The 15,812-nt window shown below is 36.6% G+C and overlaps 1 protein-coding gene across 14 annotated transcripts in view; it reads right to left on the reverse strand.

Moving 5' to 3' along the window:
• The window catches only part of LOC126162000 (nuclear receptor coactivator 7), a 790,565-nt gene that overhangs the window by 185,409 nt on the left and 589,344 nt on the right, over positions 1–15,812 (reverse strand). For all 14 annotated transcript variants that reach the window (XM_049918207.1, XM_049918209.1, XM_049918219.1 and 11 more), the window contains one exon: positions 8,457–8,596. In XM_049918207.1, coding sequence (XP_049774164.1) covers positions 8,457–8,596 — 140 coding nt within the window. The remainder of the gene's footprint in view (positions 1–8,456; positions 8,597–15,812) is intronic.

Raw genomic sequence — 15,812 nt, forward strand, 5'->3', positions numbered from 1 at the left:
GAGGGTAGAAGGACCTACTTCAAACAAACAAACAAACAAACAAACAAACAAATCGGCAACTATAGAATGCGGAACAATGGGAAGATAAAAATATGTACATTTATTGATACAATGATGAACCAAGGCAAAATGTAAACTTTGCAACAGAATTGCTAACGTCATGTAATGTTCCTGGTACACCCTCACAAAAATGTTTCTAAACAACATCACAGAAGTGGCTATATTAACTGGGAAAAGAAATGGGCAAGTCAGTTTCCATGCCACCAATTCCACTCATTTCAACTAATTTACCTGTAACCTTTACAGGACTCCTATTTCTGGCAATATAGCGCATAGTATGCCTATAAAGAAAGCACAATGGAACAGATTTCAATATTGTGGAATGAATTTTAAAAGAATCATGTTTTTTCCATGGACAACTACATGCAAAGTATTCACATGAAGGACAATCACAAAATTTATTAATTTTTGAAACTGAAAGTTTAAATAGGAATGGAGTTTATTAGAATAAACTTTGAATTAAGTTAAAGCTATACAAACAAGACAATCAACTGCACCTTTTTCCAATTCAGAAAACAAACAGACAAAAGAAGAAAAACTGAAATGACACCTTTTGAATATAATTTACATGGCTGATTTGAATACCACCAATCACCAGACTCATCATTTTGTTGGATCATTTAACAACAACATTTAACCTGTTCTCATAATTTCGAGAAAAAAAAAAAAAGAAAAAAAAAAGAAAAAAAATCCAATATGCTGTTTCAACAACAATATTATGCAATAGCACTTTTAGTGCAGCTCAACACTAGAAATCAAATGGACAAAAATTTCTGAAACAGCTGAACTATTCAAACATTTGCCGGCCGCGGTCGCCGTGCGGTTCTAGGCGCTCCAGTCCAGAGCCGCGCTGCTGCTACGGTCGCAGGTTCGAATCCTGCCTCGGGCATGGGTGTGTGTGATGTCCTTAGGTTAGTTAGGTTTAAGTAGTTCTAAGTTCTAGGGGACTGATGACCACAGCAGTTGAGTCCCATAGTGCTCAGAACCATTTGAACCATTTTTTTTTTTTTTTTTTTTTATTCAAACATTTGTGTTACACTGAACCTTGATGTGCACAGCTCCATAGAAACACTTTAAATTATCATTTGTAGAGAGATTTAAAAATCAGATCACCACACCTAAAATATGAATTTACAGCATCAAAGTGATCAGACAAAAATAAACAATGACATATCTAAGTCGTGGGAAAGGACGACAACTAAGACTTTACACCTCATTAAAGATGATGTGTAATTTCGAATTGGGAAATGGGAAAGAAAGATATCAGCCATGATCTTTTGAAAGAAGCATCTTGGCTTTCGCTTTAATTAATTTAGGGAAGTCACTGAACAATTAAATCTGGACAATCAGCCACAGATTCGAAATGCCACTGTGTGTGTGTGTGTGTGTGTGTGTGTGTGTGTGTGTGTGTGTGTGTGTGTGTGTGTGAGAGAGAGAGTCTCTGGCTGGCTGATGTAGGCTGGTCTCGCACGTGTGCGTTTGCGTTTTTTTTATTTTTGAAGAAAGCCTTGTTGGTCAAAAGCCCACTTTCAGACAGCCTTTTTGTCATGTTTACCTGCGACTCAGTATTTCTACTAAATGGTGAGTGGCAACTATCCTTTTCATAATATTGTTATATTCCTTCCCGGATTTTCCATCATTTGGTAATAAATATACAAGGTAGGAAACTGCTTTTTTCAAATGTTCAGGATACAGGGAACTTTTCCAGCTCAATATTATGTAAGAAACAACATGTTTTTCTTTCTGGCACTGTTTATAATGTATATGTTTAACATATTTTTTGTTGGTATCAGGTAATGCAGCACACTTCCTAAACAAATTAGAAGTATTTTGAATATTTTTGAACCCGCTTAGCATTACTAAAAAAATTACAAGGAAATGGATGCAATTTTTTCCCCAAAATGTTTCGTCAAATTGAGGTACCATTTAATCCAATGTTATAGATTTGAAGGAGATCAAATTTTTACCAGATATGCATGACATGATGGCTGAGGTACTAGACCTATTTAATTCCACCTATGATGTATATTACAATGACTAAAAAAAATATCACATCTTACATTTTAATTTTTATAATTATTTCCTAATAAAAATGTTATTTTTTCTATAATTTAGTTGATTCTGGCATAAAGCTTAGGTCTACTACATATGTATGGACTATTTCAAATTACAGAAAAAAAAATTACAGCAATGCTTTATAAAATTTACGAAATACTTGTAAACGAATTCTGAAAAATACAACTTGCGGGAAATTGCAAATGAAGATGTAATTAAACTGTGCTTCGGAACATTCCTGAAGCATATTCTTCATCCTGCAGCATTTCTTCATCTTCAAGCTTCCTCTTGGCATTTCGTTTGGAACTTCTTGCTTCTTTTTTAACTTTAAGAGCGAATCTTTCAGCTTTATGCACCCGTTGTCTGTCACGCACAAGCAACTGATCTTCCATATTAGAGCCATATTTTATGCCTAAATTTCTCAGGACTTTCAACCTTCCTATCACTCCATCTAGTACACCAACTTTTAATCTATTTAGTTCTACAAAAACATTCTTGGGTAATCTTTCCCATATGCAATGGTTGAAACTTTTATTTGTATTCTGAGTGCCCCTATGAGGACATTTACTAAGCAAAACAGGGTCACTCAGGTCTCTAAAAATTGGTTTTACTTCATAACAGGCTCAGGAAGAGAATGCTATGATGGTATATTTGACCACTTTCTTTTGATTTTTGGTAACCGCACCAAGAACCTGCTCCTTTAGGGGAAATTACTTGAAGAGGGTGGTCATCTGTCAACAACTTATCAAAGTAGGTGGCCCATACAGCTTTTCTCATTGCTGTAACTTCATTCAGAGGTGCAGTTCATCCAATGGCCAGTCCATAAAATCTCTGAAGGAGGTCTATTTCAGTTTCTGTCAATCTGCCTCAGCCATACAGAGATTTTCCATCAGATAGCAACTTTCCTTTCAGTTCTCTTTGTAGCTTCCTCAACCTAGCACCCATCCTCTTTTGCATATTTGCGCAACACTCCAGTTTTGTTACCAAGGTGTCACCATAAACATTGAACTCACTAATTTTATTGAAAGCTTTACAGTCCCCATTGCATAGGTACTTCATATATCGAACAGTATAAATAGGCACCGACCTTGGAAATATTTTTAGAGCGCCATCACACTCCATGCCTCCACTGTAACCATCATAATTCTTAGAACACTGATGTTCAATATGTCCTTCAGTGTTACCATGATAGGTGTGGCAGTACTTAGATAAGCACTCAACATCAACAACATTTACTTCCTCCAGAGAAGTAGCACTTACAATACCATTCAAGGAATGATGTCCCCAATGTTGTAATGTCCCATCAAGTGCAACAGTAATGTCCCTGGTTCCACAAATATTTACAATTTCTTCTTCTACACGTTTCATAGATGCTTTAGACACAGCTGTCAAGGCACCTAAAAGGATTTACCTTATGAACCTACTGGGAGGAGGAAGGGCCATCAAACCACAAAACATTTAAGCAGCCTTTTTTCCTTTTCCTATTCGATGCACTGCATACACCAACTTCAAATTCACATCATATGAATAATGCACAATGTTCAAAGTCATTTTCGAGGTAGATTTATTGCAGGATCTACACAGAACAACTAAACCCTTCCTGCTACTTTGTTCTTCAGTTATTTCCAGACAGTCTACACCATCACTTTATTTACATTTCACCACATCATTTATTGAAGAAGATAAGATGTCCACATCAACAACAACAAATCCACTACAAACAGCATCATTGTTAACACAAAAATTTGAATCACCAGGAGGCATGACATGTGGGAGTTTCTTCCCTGAATAACTGATACATAGGTTACTTTCAACAGTGTGGCTTGCTTTGTTTGTGAACTGGTTAACACAAAATTTCCTTTTATTGAATTTCTTGATGTGTGGCATTGTTCATATTTATTGCACTAAAGGATATGTACTTCCACAAATATATGTAGCACTTGGGCAACAAACATTCAGTAACATGTGAAAAAACTGCTTCAGCAAAACAAAAATAAATACCAGCAAAGATAACCATTTACAGACACTAGAAACCTGCACTGTTACCAACATATACAATGTATCATACATATAATTGCTGGCAACAAATTCACAGTTCTTTTTGAAATAATACTGGTTTGTGAAACAGAAATAAAGAGGGTGGTGCAGCATACATACATGACTGTAACTTTAGAATTTGGTATATATAGGTCCTTTTTCATTTGAAACCCTATAATGAATATATCAATATAATCAGGAAAGACTATAAAATTTAATAAAGTCACTAAAAAAATTTCTATTTTTCTTCCATTTATAAGCACACTGTATCCTTAAGAGGGTAAGCGACTAATTCTTCAGTTTCAAAGGAGACACACAAGAACAAAAAGGGAAGATTTCAAACCTTTTTTCTCTTTTTCTGGGAGAGGGAACTATTAGTTTCAGAAAGCAGCACCTAGGTTATTCTCTCTCTCTCTCTCTCTCTCTCTCTCTCTCTCTCTCTCTCTCTCTCTCCCCCCTCCCCCCCTCTTTCACCCCCACCCCCCTGTTGTCACAAACTTAACTTAACATCTTGTAAAAAAATGTGTATAAACTTAACCCCTGCAAGTTTATGTATCCATGCAGGAGTCTCATTGCCACACAATATTTTTAATGCCATACAGTAGTTCTGAGCATCGAGGAAGAGGGCCCTAAGAAGATTATCACACTGCCAGGATAATGAACTGTTTATCAAAGTTCGTGCCGAACTATCAAAAGAATGCCACACAAACCACCTGTACAAGAAAAAATTATTCTGTCTTTGCACATCTATTTTCTGTATCATTCCCCTTTAAACTTTTAACTGTATTTTTTTTTTTTTTTTTTTTTTGGTAAATGGTGATATCTCACATATCTGTCTGAAAAACTATATAACAGATACATATTTCAGTTCAATTGTTTTACTGTTAGTAGAAGTGGGTTATTTCTTCACTGCAGTATGCCTCAAATCCTTCACTAATGACATTACACTGAAGTAATCCACTTGTGAATGTTTTATTCAACAGAGCACATGCAATGTGACACTTTATTAATGCAGTTCAGGTTGTAAGGGCAATCAGTCTGATCCAAAAGGATGCACTTCTGGTCAAGTTGCTGAAGATGCCAATGCCTTCATGTGTCATCCATAGGTTGTGGACACACTACAGGGAGACAGGTCAGTAGGCAAGGAGAGTTGGACAAGATTGCCAATGCATTACAACCCTATGGGAAGACTGATATTTGGTAATCTCTGCATTGTGGCACGATACAAATGCTGCCAGAGCATGCCAAGATGATCTCAGATGGGCCAGTGGAGCTGCTGTGCCCAATCAGATTGTAATAAACAAATTACAAGAGATGAACATATGACCTGGACGTCCTCTTCAACTAGCCCGCTTCATACTACACCATCCTGCAGCTCCTCTTCAGTTCTGCCATTCCCACATCGACTGGCAACTTCATAATTGGCAAAACATGTTATTCACATACGAATCTAGATACCCTCTGATGCACAGTGATGGCCATGTTCGTGTGCAGAGACCCATGGTGAGCACTAATTGCCAAATGTTGTCCAGGAAATTGACAGATTTCCTAGGGTCTGTGATGTTGTCAGGAAGTTTCAGTGTTGATAGCCATATGGATCTCGTCATTGTCTGTGGTCACCTTACTGCCGGCAGTACAACAAACAGATCCTGCTGGACCACGCGGTGGCTGCAGCTTATGGTGTTAGCCCTTAATTCTTTCTAACCCCCAGGGCCCACATGGTGGGTATCAGCAGGGATGTCAAGCAAAGCCTGCATGTTAAAGTAATGGAATGGCCAATGGCAAGTCCCGACCTAAACCCCATTGTACTTATGTGGGACATGCTTGACAGACGTGTTCGTGGTCGTCCTGTTCCATCACTTGGAGAAACAGAAAAACCTGGAAATTTATGAAATGATAGTCAGAACATGACCTTGAAAACGAGTTCCGTATGATCCTCAGGGAAGTACCAGATAAAAACATTTGGGGGGAAAAAACAGTGGTTTACAAATGTGCCATCTTGTTGATTCAAAAACAAGATTGTTCCGCCTCTACAGAGGAAACACTAATTGCTGGAGTTCTGTAAGAATGGAAGTTACGGAACTGAACAAAGACTATCATCTGCCTCAGAAAATGCATTTGCAGTTTGCTGCTTCATTTGCTATAACAATGATACTTCTCTGTGCACAGTATACCCTTGTACATTTTTATTCATATTATTTTATACATCATTTTCACTTGTGAAGCAGGCCTGCTGACCTCCTACAGCATCCACATTACACTATGTGCCTTCTGGAGCAAGTGTTACGTTTTATTTTACACTAATTAAAGCGTTATCTATTAAAGAATTTCATTTCACATTCAGAGATTTGAGTCTTAAGTCTTATCTGAGGTAAGGAGCATTTGTTCACAGCTTAGATCAGTCCACGGAGGAGGCTACATATCTTTGCACTCCAGAACAAAAGATTTTCTCTGTGTCATGTATTACCAAAATGGTTAGCTACACATACATACAAACAATGGACACTCAATTGCTAAAAGTCTACAAATTTCTTCGTGATTTTTAAAAACTTATCATAAACTTGAAAACAATTTCTGATCTTGTTTGGCTTCTACTAAACACCACTGACAGGGTTACATATTTATTGTGAATTCATACAATAAACTTTAATGTCCTACTTAAAAATGAATGCAATTAGTGGGTAGTTACTTATATTGCTTTATTGTAGCTAGATCGATCTCTTACTCTCATCATACACAGATAGTATCTGAAGTTGTAAGAAACTTGAGTTTCAAGTATGTTGTGTCCAATTTCATGCATTTCAACAGGCTGTCAGAAATAATTATATGCATATAGAGTAAAATGAATAACTTGTTTAAAATCCTACAAATTGAAAGAATTAATTACAATGTGAATAACACAGGAATGAAATAGAAAGGTACTTCTTGCAGATTTAAAATTCCAGTGATGTTTCTCATCATTGCAGCATTAGAGTGTTGATAGTAAGAAGTAAAAAATTTCCTCACTCATAGGGTCCGCTATCTCCTCCCATCTCTGTAACTGCTGTAGTCGTATTTTTTTGTCGTTGTACTAACAATAAATATTAAAATGATTAATGGTGTCCTGTTGTGACACACACAACTGATTAGTAACTCCAGCACATTAGCAATAATACTTATGATCATTTCAGTAATGTCAGATGATGAAGAGAAAGCAAATTTAATCTGGTTTCAAGCAAAAAACGCAGTGCAAGTCAATTCAGTTTATTAAATAATAACAATAATAATGGCAGACCATTAAATACAATGAGTTACTAACTAACTTTCAAAAGAAAAAACATGTCATTAAAATTAATTACAGAATTTTGAAAAAGTTTGATACTTTCAATTAAAAGGAGAACCATGACCTTTGTGACACTCATACTTTTCATTTAACAGTCTGGGATCAACAAACTGTTCCACATATATTAGTTTCAGTTTAGGATTCACCAAGAATCCACCCTCAGAATCTATGCTTGTTACAAATGAAATCCTCAGTTTCTGAGCCAAATAGCCGCCCCCACATACCAAAGGAATTTTAAATCATCCTTGACCGTATAACTTTTGGGAGTTGATTGTTTAGAATTTTGGGGGAAATTTAGTGCATTTTATAACTGCTTTTATCTCCAGAAAAGATAACCATAAACAAAATTTGTGAAGGCATATATGAATTGAAATTTCCTGGCAGATTAAAGCTGTGTGCCGGACCGAGACTCGAACTCGGGACCTTTGCCTTTCGCGGGCAAGTGCTCTACCAACTGAGCTACCCAAGCACGACTCACGCCCCATCCTCACAGGTTTACATCTGCCAGTACCTCGTCTCCTATGGGACGGGGCGTGGGTCGTGCTTGGGTAGCTCAGTTGGTAGAGCACTTGCCCGCGAAAGGCAAAGGTCTCGAGTTCGAGTCTCGGTCCGGCATACAGTTTTAACCTGCCAGGAAGTTTCATATCAGCGCACACTCCGCTGCAGAGTGAAAATCTCATTCTGGATATCATGAATTGCTTGTGACATACGTATATTTCCTCTGTTTATATTTTTGAACTACTGGTTTGCTTAGCAGTGTTCTATCACTAATCATGATACTTTGCATTTTTAGAGTAACTTTTTTTTTATCATTAAACAGAATAATTATGTGAGTACATCAGAAAATTTAACAGCTGCTAAAATATCCAACATAAAGTGTGCTGAGTACAAAATGTACAGTTTATTTCAAAATGTACAGTAAGTACATAAAGAATGTGTGAGGAAAGGAAAGGTGTAGAAAAAAAATAATGGTTCTACTTACTATCAAATGAAACAAATAGTTCAGGCATGTCCTCAACAGACACCATACTACGATAGTCCAGCTTTGGAGCAACAGGCTTCTGCGGTGGTGCTGATCGAGGTTCTTGTTGCTGGCGGATGAAAGTCCCAACTGATGATCGCCTGTTGAACGAGATACACTTTCTGAAACATGCTCATTGACCCCAAAACTTTATCATATTACTACAACTTAATCCCATTGGAGTGCACCTCTGGTGGCATCACTTAACAGACTAGTCTGTCTGAAATCTTTCGTTTAACTTGTTACCTATCTGTTTTTCATTTTCACTTCATCTTCATCTTTTACTCCTACTTCTTTAAGTTTCATAAACACTAAAATCAATCGCGCATTTTTGAATGATTTCAGAATCCATACAAGAAGACACTTCATTCTTGTTACTGTAGATTTGCCACTTCTTTCACTTTTCTGATGCTTTTCTGGTTATATTCTAAAGCAATTGTTCTCTGCCTGTTTCTATAACAGCTACTGGCTGTATTTAAAATAACATCTCTCATATCTGCCAGCTTCCTGTAGATGCATCATGATAAATCAGGCAAATTACAGAATACATCTAAATATATATCTGAAACAAGAGCTTTTTAATTTATGACAGCTGACATATTTCAATATGACTCACATTCATTCTTTATGGCGTAATATTTTTTCTGTCAGACAGAGTAATTAAGACAATTTCAAGTTACTACATTAGTGACGCTTCATTTAACAGAAATTCAGTAAAAGGATTCCTTAACTGTAAGAGGTACCATCTGGTTAAACGAACTTCTCCCACCAAGATATTAGTGCAGGAATTCTGTAGTCACATAAATACCTTCTGACCTGAACAAATTTCTCTAATCTCATTTAAAAGGAATCTCAATAAGTGAAGTTTTCCACTAGCAAAACTATGGTTCAAATGTTATTAACATGTTATAATCATATAAGAAAACCTTGTGATTGGAGCTGAAGCTGGAAGTCTTGTCACTGACCAGTTTTCCCCTTCAGGAGGTGGAATGTATAGAACCATACCACCGACAGATACACAAAAGTGACATACTACCTAGCTTTCAGAATTAATAGTTCATTCACGGAAGGGGGGGGGGGGGAGGGGGAGAGAGAGAGAGAGAGAGAGAGAGAGAGAGAGAGAGAGTGTCCTGGAAAAAGTTAGAAATGAAGGCCAGTACACTAAGACCACAGATTGAGAAAGACCCAACTGTCACCCAATTGTCCCTCTTTTCTCCAAAACAAAGGAACTATTAGTTCCGATAACAATGTAGTGTGTCCCTTTTATGCATGCATCTATTTGTCTACCAGTTGTATCATACATTTCGCCTCCTGAAGCAGAGTGATGGCAAATACTGTCTCATAATTCACTGCTTTCTTCAACTGAATTTTCCTTTTAATACAAAGAAATATGTAGTTGGACTGCTGTTCTTGTCGTGTGGAGCCTTGCTTTCTTATAAAAGATTGAAACAAACAAAAGGTTCCTAACTTCCAATGTTCAAGATTGCACCCAGTATGTTATTTTACTTCTTGATACTCTCATCTCACTGAACTTAAAACTCAAAGTGATGCAAAATGTGAGAACTATGGAACTGATCTAAAGACAGATTTGTACTTTCCTGCGGCTTTTCAGTTCACCTTGCTGAATTTACAAATTATATTCAACCAATGTAATTTGATTTATGTTGAATAAATCACTTCTCTGATTCTCATTTACTAAAGACTTAATGGAATAAATAGTTAAACACATCTGTTGCATTTATTGTTAGTGTGTTTTATTTCTCCTATTCCTCTCTCATTATCTGTCACAAAGTTTTGAAGGTATTCACAAAGCATACTTACTTTTCATTGATCATCATTTGGTAAAGAGAGTGAAGTATCTGTGCTGAAAATATCTGGTAAGTTGGGCTTTATTTAGTCAGTATTAAAAACAACCCTATCACACACATTTCACACAAATACCATTCTGCAGAACAGTACTCATTCTCTTATAAATTATTTCATATATCTATTTCACTAATACACTACTGCTGTATCACAGAAAGACATTACATGACTTGTTATAAAAAAATTTTGGATTTGGGAAACCAAATGCTTTTCACACAGAATATACATGCGGTTACAGCTTTGCTCTTGTGCAGGAGTGCTAATCAGAACAACACTGTTTTCAAGAACACAGGTCTGGGTACAAAACATCAAAGCTTACTGGCAATATTCTACAAGACACCTTGTTGGGCTTTAACACAAATTTGTGACAGCCTTACAGGAAACATTTTTTTTACAGATTGTTTTATATTAACAATGAATCTTTGAGCTCGCAGCTACATAGGAGTGCAGTACACAACATTCACAACACTACAAACATTCGTGCATTATGTCATATTTTCTAGTTATACTCTTAAATTAATCACAAATTTTTTTAGTGGTAATTAAAAACAATCCTGTAATCTGCAAAAGCATATAACATAGAAAGTTGGAACTGCTCCACCTGCTATGATTGCTCTCCTGCTAATAATGACTATTTTTTCTTTGCCCATTTATAACTTTAAGTCACAGTAGCTAAGTAACACATATGTAGTATATACCTGAATCTATCAAAACATTAATTAGCCTTGCCATACTTATTGTTCCAACTATTATTTTCAATTACTGTTAGTGTATCAAGTTTTAGTGGAAACCAGGTCAATGAAAAGATACTGAGAACTGAAGTTACTATTAACAGTATACAGCAGCTGATTTCGAATGAGCTAATTTGTTGTTTTTAATGTATTTATGCCTCTCTTCAAGAAGAATGGGATTTGGCCTTTACTGCAACATATTTTGATGTTCCTGAAGCTATTTAACTCACCAACTAATTAATGTTGAAGTTGGGAAACACCTAAATTTTCCATGGCAGATTTAGCCTATGTACTTGTTAGATTCCAGCTTTTACTACTGAACTTCTGCTGCCCCAATTTTTATGAACTGAATGACATGCTGCACTAAGTAATTAAGCTGTTAATTAAGAAATTACATAATTCATCAAAAATTTTAAGATGACAGCTGTACTCATAAATGAGTTATTCCCAAGCAAGCATACAAAATGTTTGCTCTCAACGTATACATTTTGTTAACCCACCACATGTTTTGTAAACCAACTTACTGTCTTATTATATAGCTCAACCAAATTAGCAAAATCTGACATATCAATTCTTTTCAACCATTATGTAATTCCAAAATCATGTTATGTTCATAGGCTGATCTTTACACAGAACATCCCATCCTGAAAAATCGTCTGTCTCCTATTAACTTTCAACATGCCCATCTCTCGACGAATTTCAGTGCAAGATTCGCATGTGAACTGTTGGGAGACCGGGACTACCCTGTATTGTGTAAAAATCCATTCCACTCTGCTCCCAATCAATGCTCATGTAATAACAAGTAGACAGATCTTTTGCAACACCACCACCCTCTGTGTACCCATGTGACTGAGTTACATGCCAATTTCCACCAGTAACTACTACTGTTGTAAATATCAACCCGGTCAAGGGGATGATAGAATAATCCATCTGTAAAGGATTTTTTTGTGATAACTGGAACTGGTCACAAGGGCTCTGACAGAGATAATACAATGCGGAAAAAATCAAGGTTAACAATTAAGCACGTAGTGTTAGTGTTTAGCAAATTGATGAACTTTATTCAAGGGGACTCCATGTGCAGTATGAACAATGCAGTAAGCAACCATCCCAACTAAATGTGATTATTATTAATGGTAACAGGAGGAGGAGGAGGAGGAGGAGGAGGAGTGGTGTTTGTGCGCAAGAGCTGAAATTTGTTTCAAGGAACAAAGGAAAAGAGAATATCACCATCCTTATACAGATACGCAAACAGAGCAAACAGCAAAGCAGTATTATAATGGTGTTCTTTATACACTGAAAAATAAATACTTGACTATGGAGAAAAGAGGATGTGAAAATATTTTGGATAGGGAAAGGCACAAAGTTTTTGAACAAAAACTATATTTTTCCCAGAAAAGGAAACTATAGCTGCTGCTATGGTAGACAGTAAAGCACTTTGTACACAAAGCAATCCTTTAAAAACAAGTACCACTTAGCTGCAGATGTGTTATTTGTCTTCCATTTGTTTCAAGTGTGATAGTACATCATAAATCTACACTTGCATGTAAAAAACAAGTGTGTCATAATTCATGAGACCATTCAACCATGAATGCTTACTGTCTTATTTACAACAGAAAGCATAAGTGTAAAGGGAAAGAAGGCAGATTACGGTTTAACATCTTGTTGATTATGAGGTCACTAGAGAGAGCACAGGCTAAAATTGGGGAAGAAAACTTGCCATGTTTGTTTCAAAGGAACTGTCTCAGCATTTGCCTTAAGTGACTTAAAGAAACCTGGGTAACCTAAATATGCATGGCCGGACAGGATCTGAACTGTCATCCCTAATTCAAGTGCCCTACCCTTCTCCAGCCTGGGAAATGGTCAGAAAGAAAGTGTACTAGATTTTTATATTTCTCAGAAAAAGGACATCTGAAAGAAATTTACAGGATGTTGCTCATATACTTTTTGACTATTTTCCCTCATAATCATCATCCCGTTCAACACATGTGGTGAGCCGTTGCATAAGCTGCTTCATGTCCTCCTCCACAGTCTCCCTCCCCCCACTTCAGAACTTCTTTCTGCACCTGCTCACCAGTTGAAAATTTAATTCCACTTGTATGCATCATCAGGAGGATGAAAGGATTATAACCAGAAGACATCAAGTCAGGGGAATATGGAAGGTGGTTCAAAACATTCCAACCAAATGAGTCTAAGAGCACCTTGGCAGTTATGTCTGTGTTAGGAAGTGAATTCTTGTGCAACAAGCACACACCTCTCATCAGCATTCCTCCCCCCCCCCCCCCCATTTTTTTTAAGGGTCTCGTAGTATCATTGTGCGTTTATGACAGAGATTCAACCAAAATGATGCTTTTTCAGTCCAAAAACAACAAGGCCATTTTTTTGGCAAGAAATTGTGATTTCCAATTTATTGGTAGATGGAGAATTGACTCTCTGACTACTGTCTTTTTGTCTCAGATGTGTAATGAACCACCCATGCTTTATCTCCAGTCACAGTAATTCTCCAAAAATCCTCACTTTCCATTCAAGTCACTCAAGAAACGCTACCGACCTGATTTTTCTTGTGCTGCTCTGTCAGTTGTTTTGGGACCCACCTTTGACACAGTGTTTGGTATCCCAGTGTTTCTGTGAGTGTATTGCATGAAGTGTTCCAGAGAGTTGTGAGAACACTGCAGAAATTTCATCCACTGTCAATCGGCAGTCTTCACGAACAGTTTCCTCAATTTTTTGCAATTCAATAGTAAAAATGGAAGGTCTTCTGCTCCTCTGTTCATCAAATATTTGTTCTGTCACCACTGAACTCCCTACACTTTCTGTTCATCAGATTTTTGCTGTAAACCATTTTCATTCGTGAAAAAATTTTGGTAGGTGTTATTCCTTCCACAAATAGGAAATGGAACACACAGCACATGGCTTGCACTTTGAGCGATTTCTTACCGACACCGAGAGGTACATTACTATGTTTCGGAGAAATAATTTTTAAAAAATTTTAATTATGTATTTCAATGTCACAAAAATTGAAAGTTTCACCAAATCATAGTAATTAGTGTCTTCAAGGATTACAAGAGCTATGATGAACCCAGTAACAAAACTGCTCATTAGCTCTTTCTGTATTTTAGTAAAGAATAATACAACATAAAACAGAAGTTCATTACTAGCAAGAGTTAAGACTTGTGGTTTGCCATAAATTTCAATTCAGTAAATAAATGATGTAACAGTACTGCCTAACAGTTCCAATAACCATGATTTATTACTTGAATAGCCACCTATGGATTATCACTTGTATTTATGATTACCAGCAGGCCAATGAATTCTGTGAACAGATTAAGCTGAAGAATAACAATAATTATACAACAATAAAGTATAGCAAAGGAAACTGTGTAGTCATTTCCTCGAGAATTGAACATACACAGCTCAATACCCTGCTATTGGGTGCGATTCCATTTACAAAGGTAAAATAGTGCGCACACATTCACAATGTCCATCACATAAGTTTTTAGACCCACTGAAATTCACAAGTAATAATTTCTTCAAATATATAGTGGTGTGTGAATGTATTTCTCTTCAAGCAAATTCATAAATAAATCAAGTCAGCAAATCTTTCTGAAAGTAGTCCTGTAATTACCAGTGTTCTTGTCACAAAACTGATCACACTGGTTAATGAAAATCCACCAATGTCTGAAGATGTGTACTGGAAACACTTGTTGTCGTCATCAGTTTTTTCCTTCTTCTTCCGTCCACATTGGTTTTGTGCCGTTGTGTGTGCACTAGTTTGTTCCATGCAAATCCTTTCGTTTCTGCATACAAAATGCATTGTACATCCATTCGAACCTGCTTACTGTATTCCAGAATTGGTCTCTCAACAGTTTTTACCCTACTCATTTACCACATTAACTACTCATTCAGGCCTCTGGACATATCCTATCAACCCATTTCCCTGGTAAGTTGAAGTGTACCAGAAGGCTTTTTTCTTCCACTTTCAACTGATTACCTCTTGAGCAGATGAGCAGAATGAGCAAAAAAAAATTTTTAACATTCTTGTGCTGCACCACATTTCAAAAACTTCCATTTTCCTTTTGCCTGTACAGTTTACTATGCACATTTCACACTAGACTCCAATTACTTCCATTAACAATTTCATAATAGCTATAGTCATCTTCTTAATAGTTATACTGATCTTGTATGTTAACATTTCCCTTTTCAGGAAATCTTTACTTACTATTATGAGACTGCATTTTGTATGTTCTTTACTTCTCTACTATCAGCCATTTTGCTGCCTTAATAGCTGCACTTATCTACTACTATCGGAGTCTCATTTTCTAAGCTAAATCCCTCAGGAACACCTGATTTGATCCAACTGAACTCCGAACCCTTGCTCTACTTTTGTTGATGTTAACAGAAGAACCTCTTTTCAAGACATTCCATTCAGTTTATCTTCCAAGCCCTTTCCTGTATCTGAAAGAATATCAATGACATTGGCAAACCAAAGTCTTTAATTTTTTTTAACGTTCTTCTCACTGAACTTTAATTCCTTTACCAAGTTTCTTCTCTGTTTCCTCTACTGTTGGCTCTATGTACAGAGAGGATAGTAAGGGAAACTGGCCATGACCTTGTCTCATTCTTCCTAACTGTTGTCTCCCTTTCAATGGTTTCGTCACTTGCAACTGCAGTCTGGTTTTAACAAATGTTCTAGATAATACTCAATTATTTCAGAAATTTAAAG

This window comes from Schistocerca cancellata, chromosome 2 (genome assembly GCF_023864275.1).
Source record: "Schistocerca cancellata isolate TAMUIC-IGC-003103 chromosome 2, iqSchCanc2.1, whole genome shotgun sequence".
Taxonomy (NCBI): Eukaryota; Metazoa; Arthropoda; class Insecta; order Orthoptera; family Acrididae; genus Schistocerca; species Schistocerca cancellata.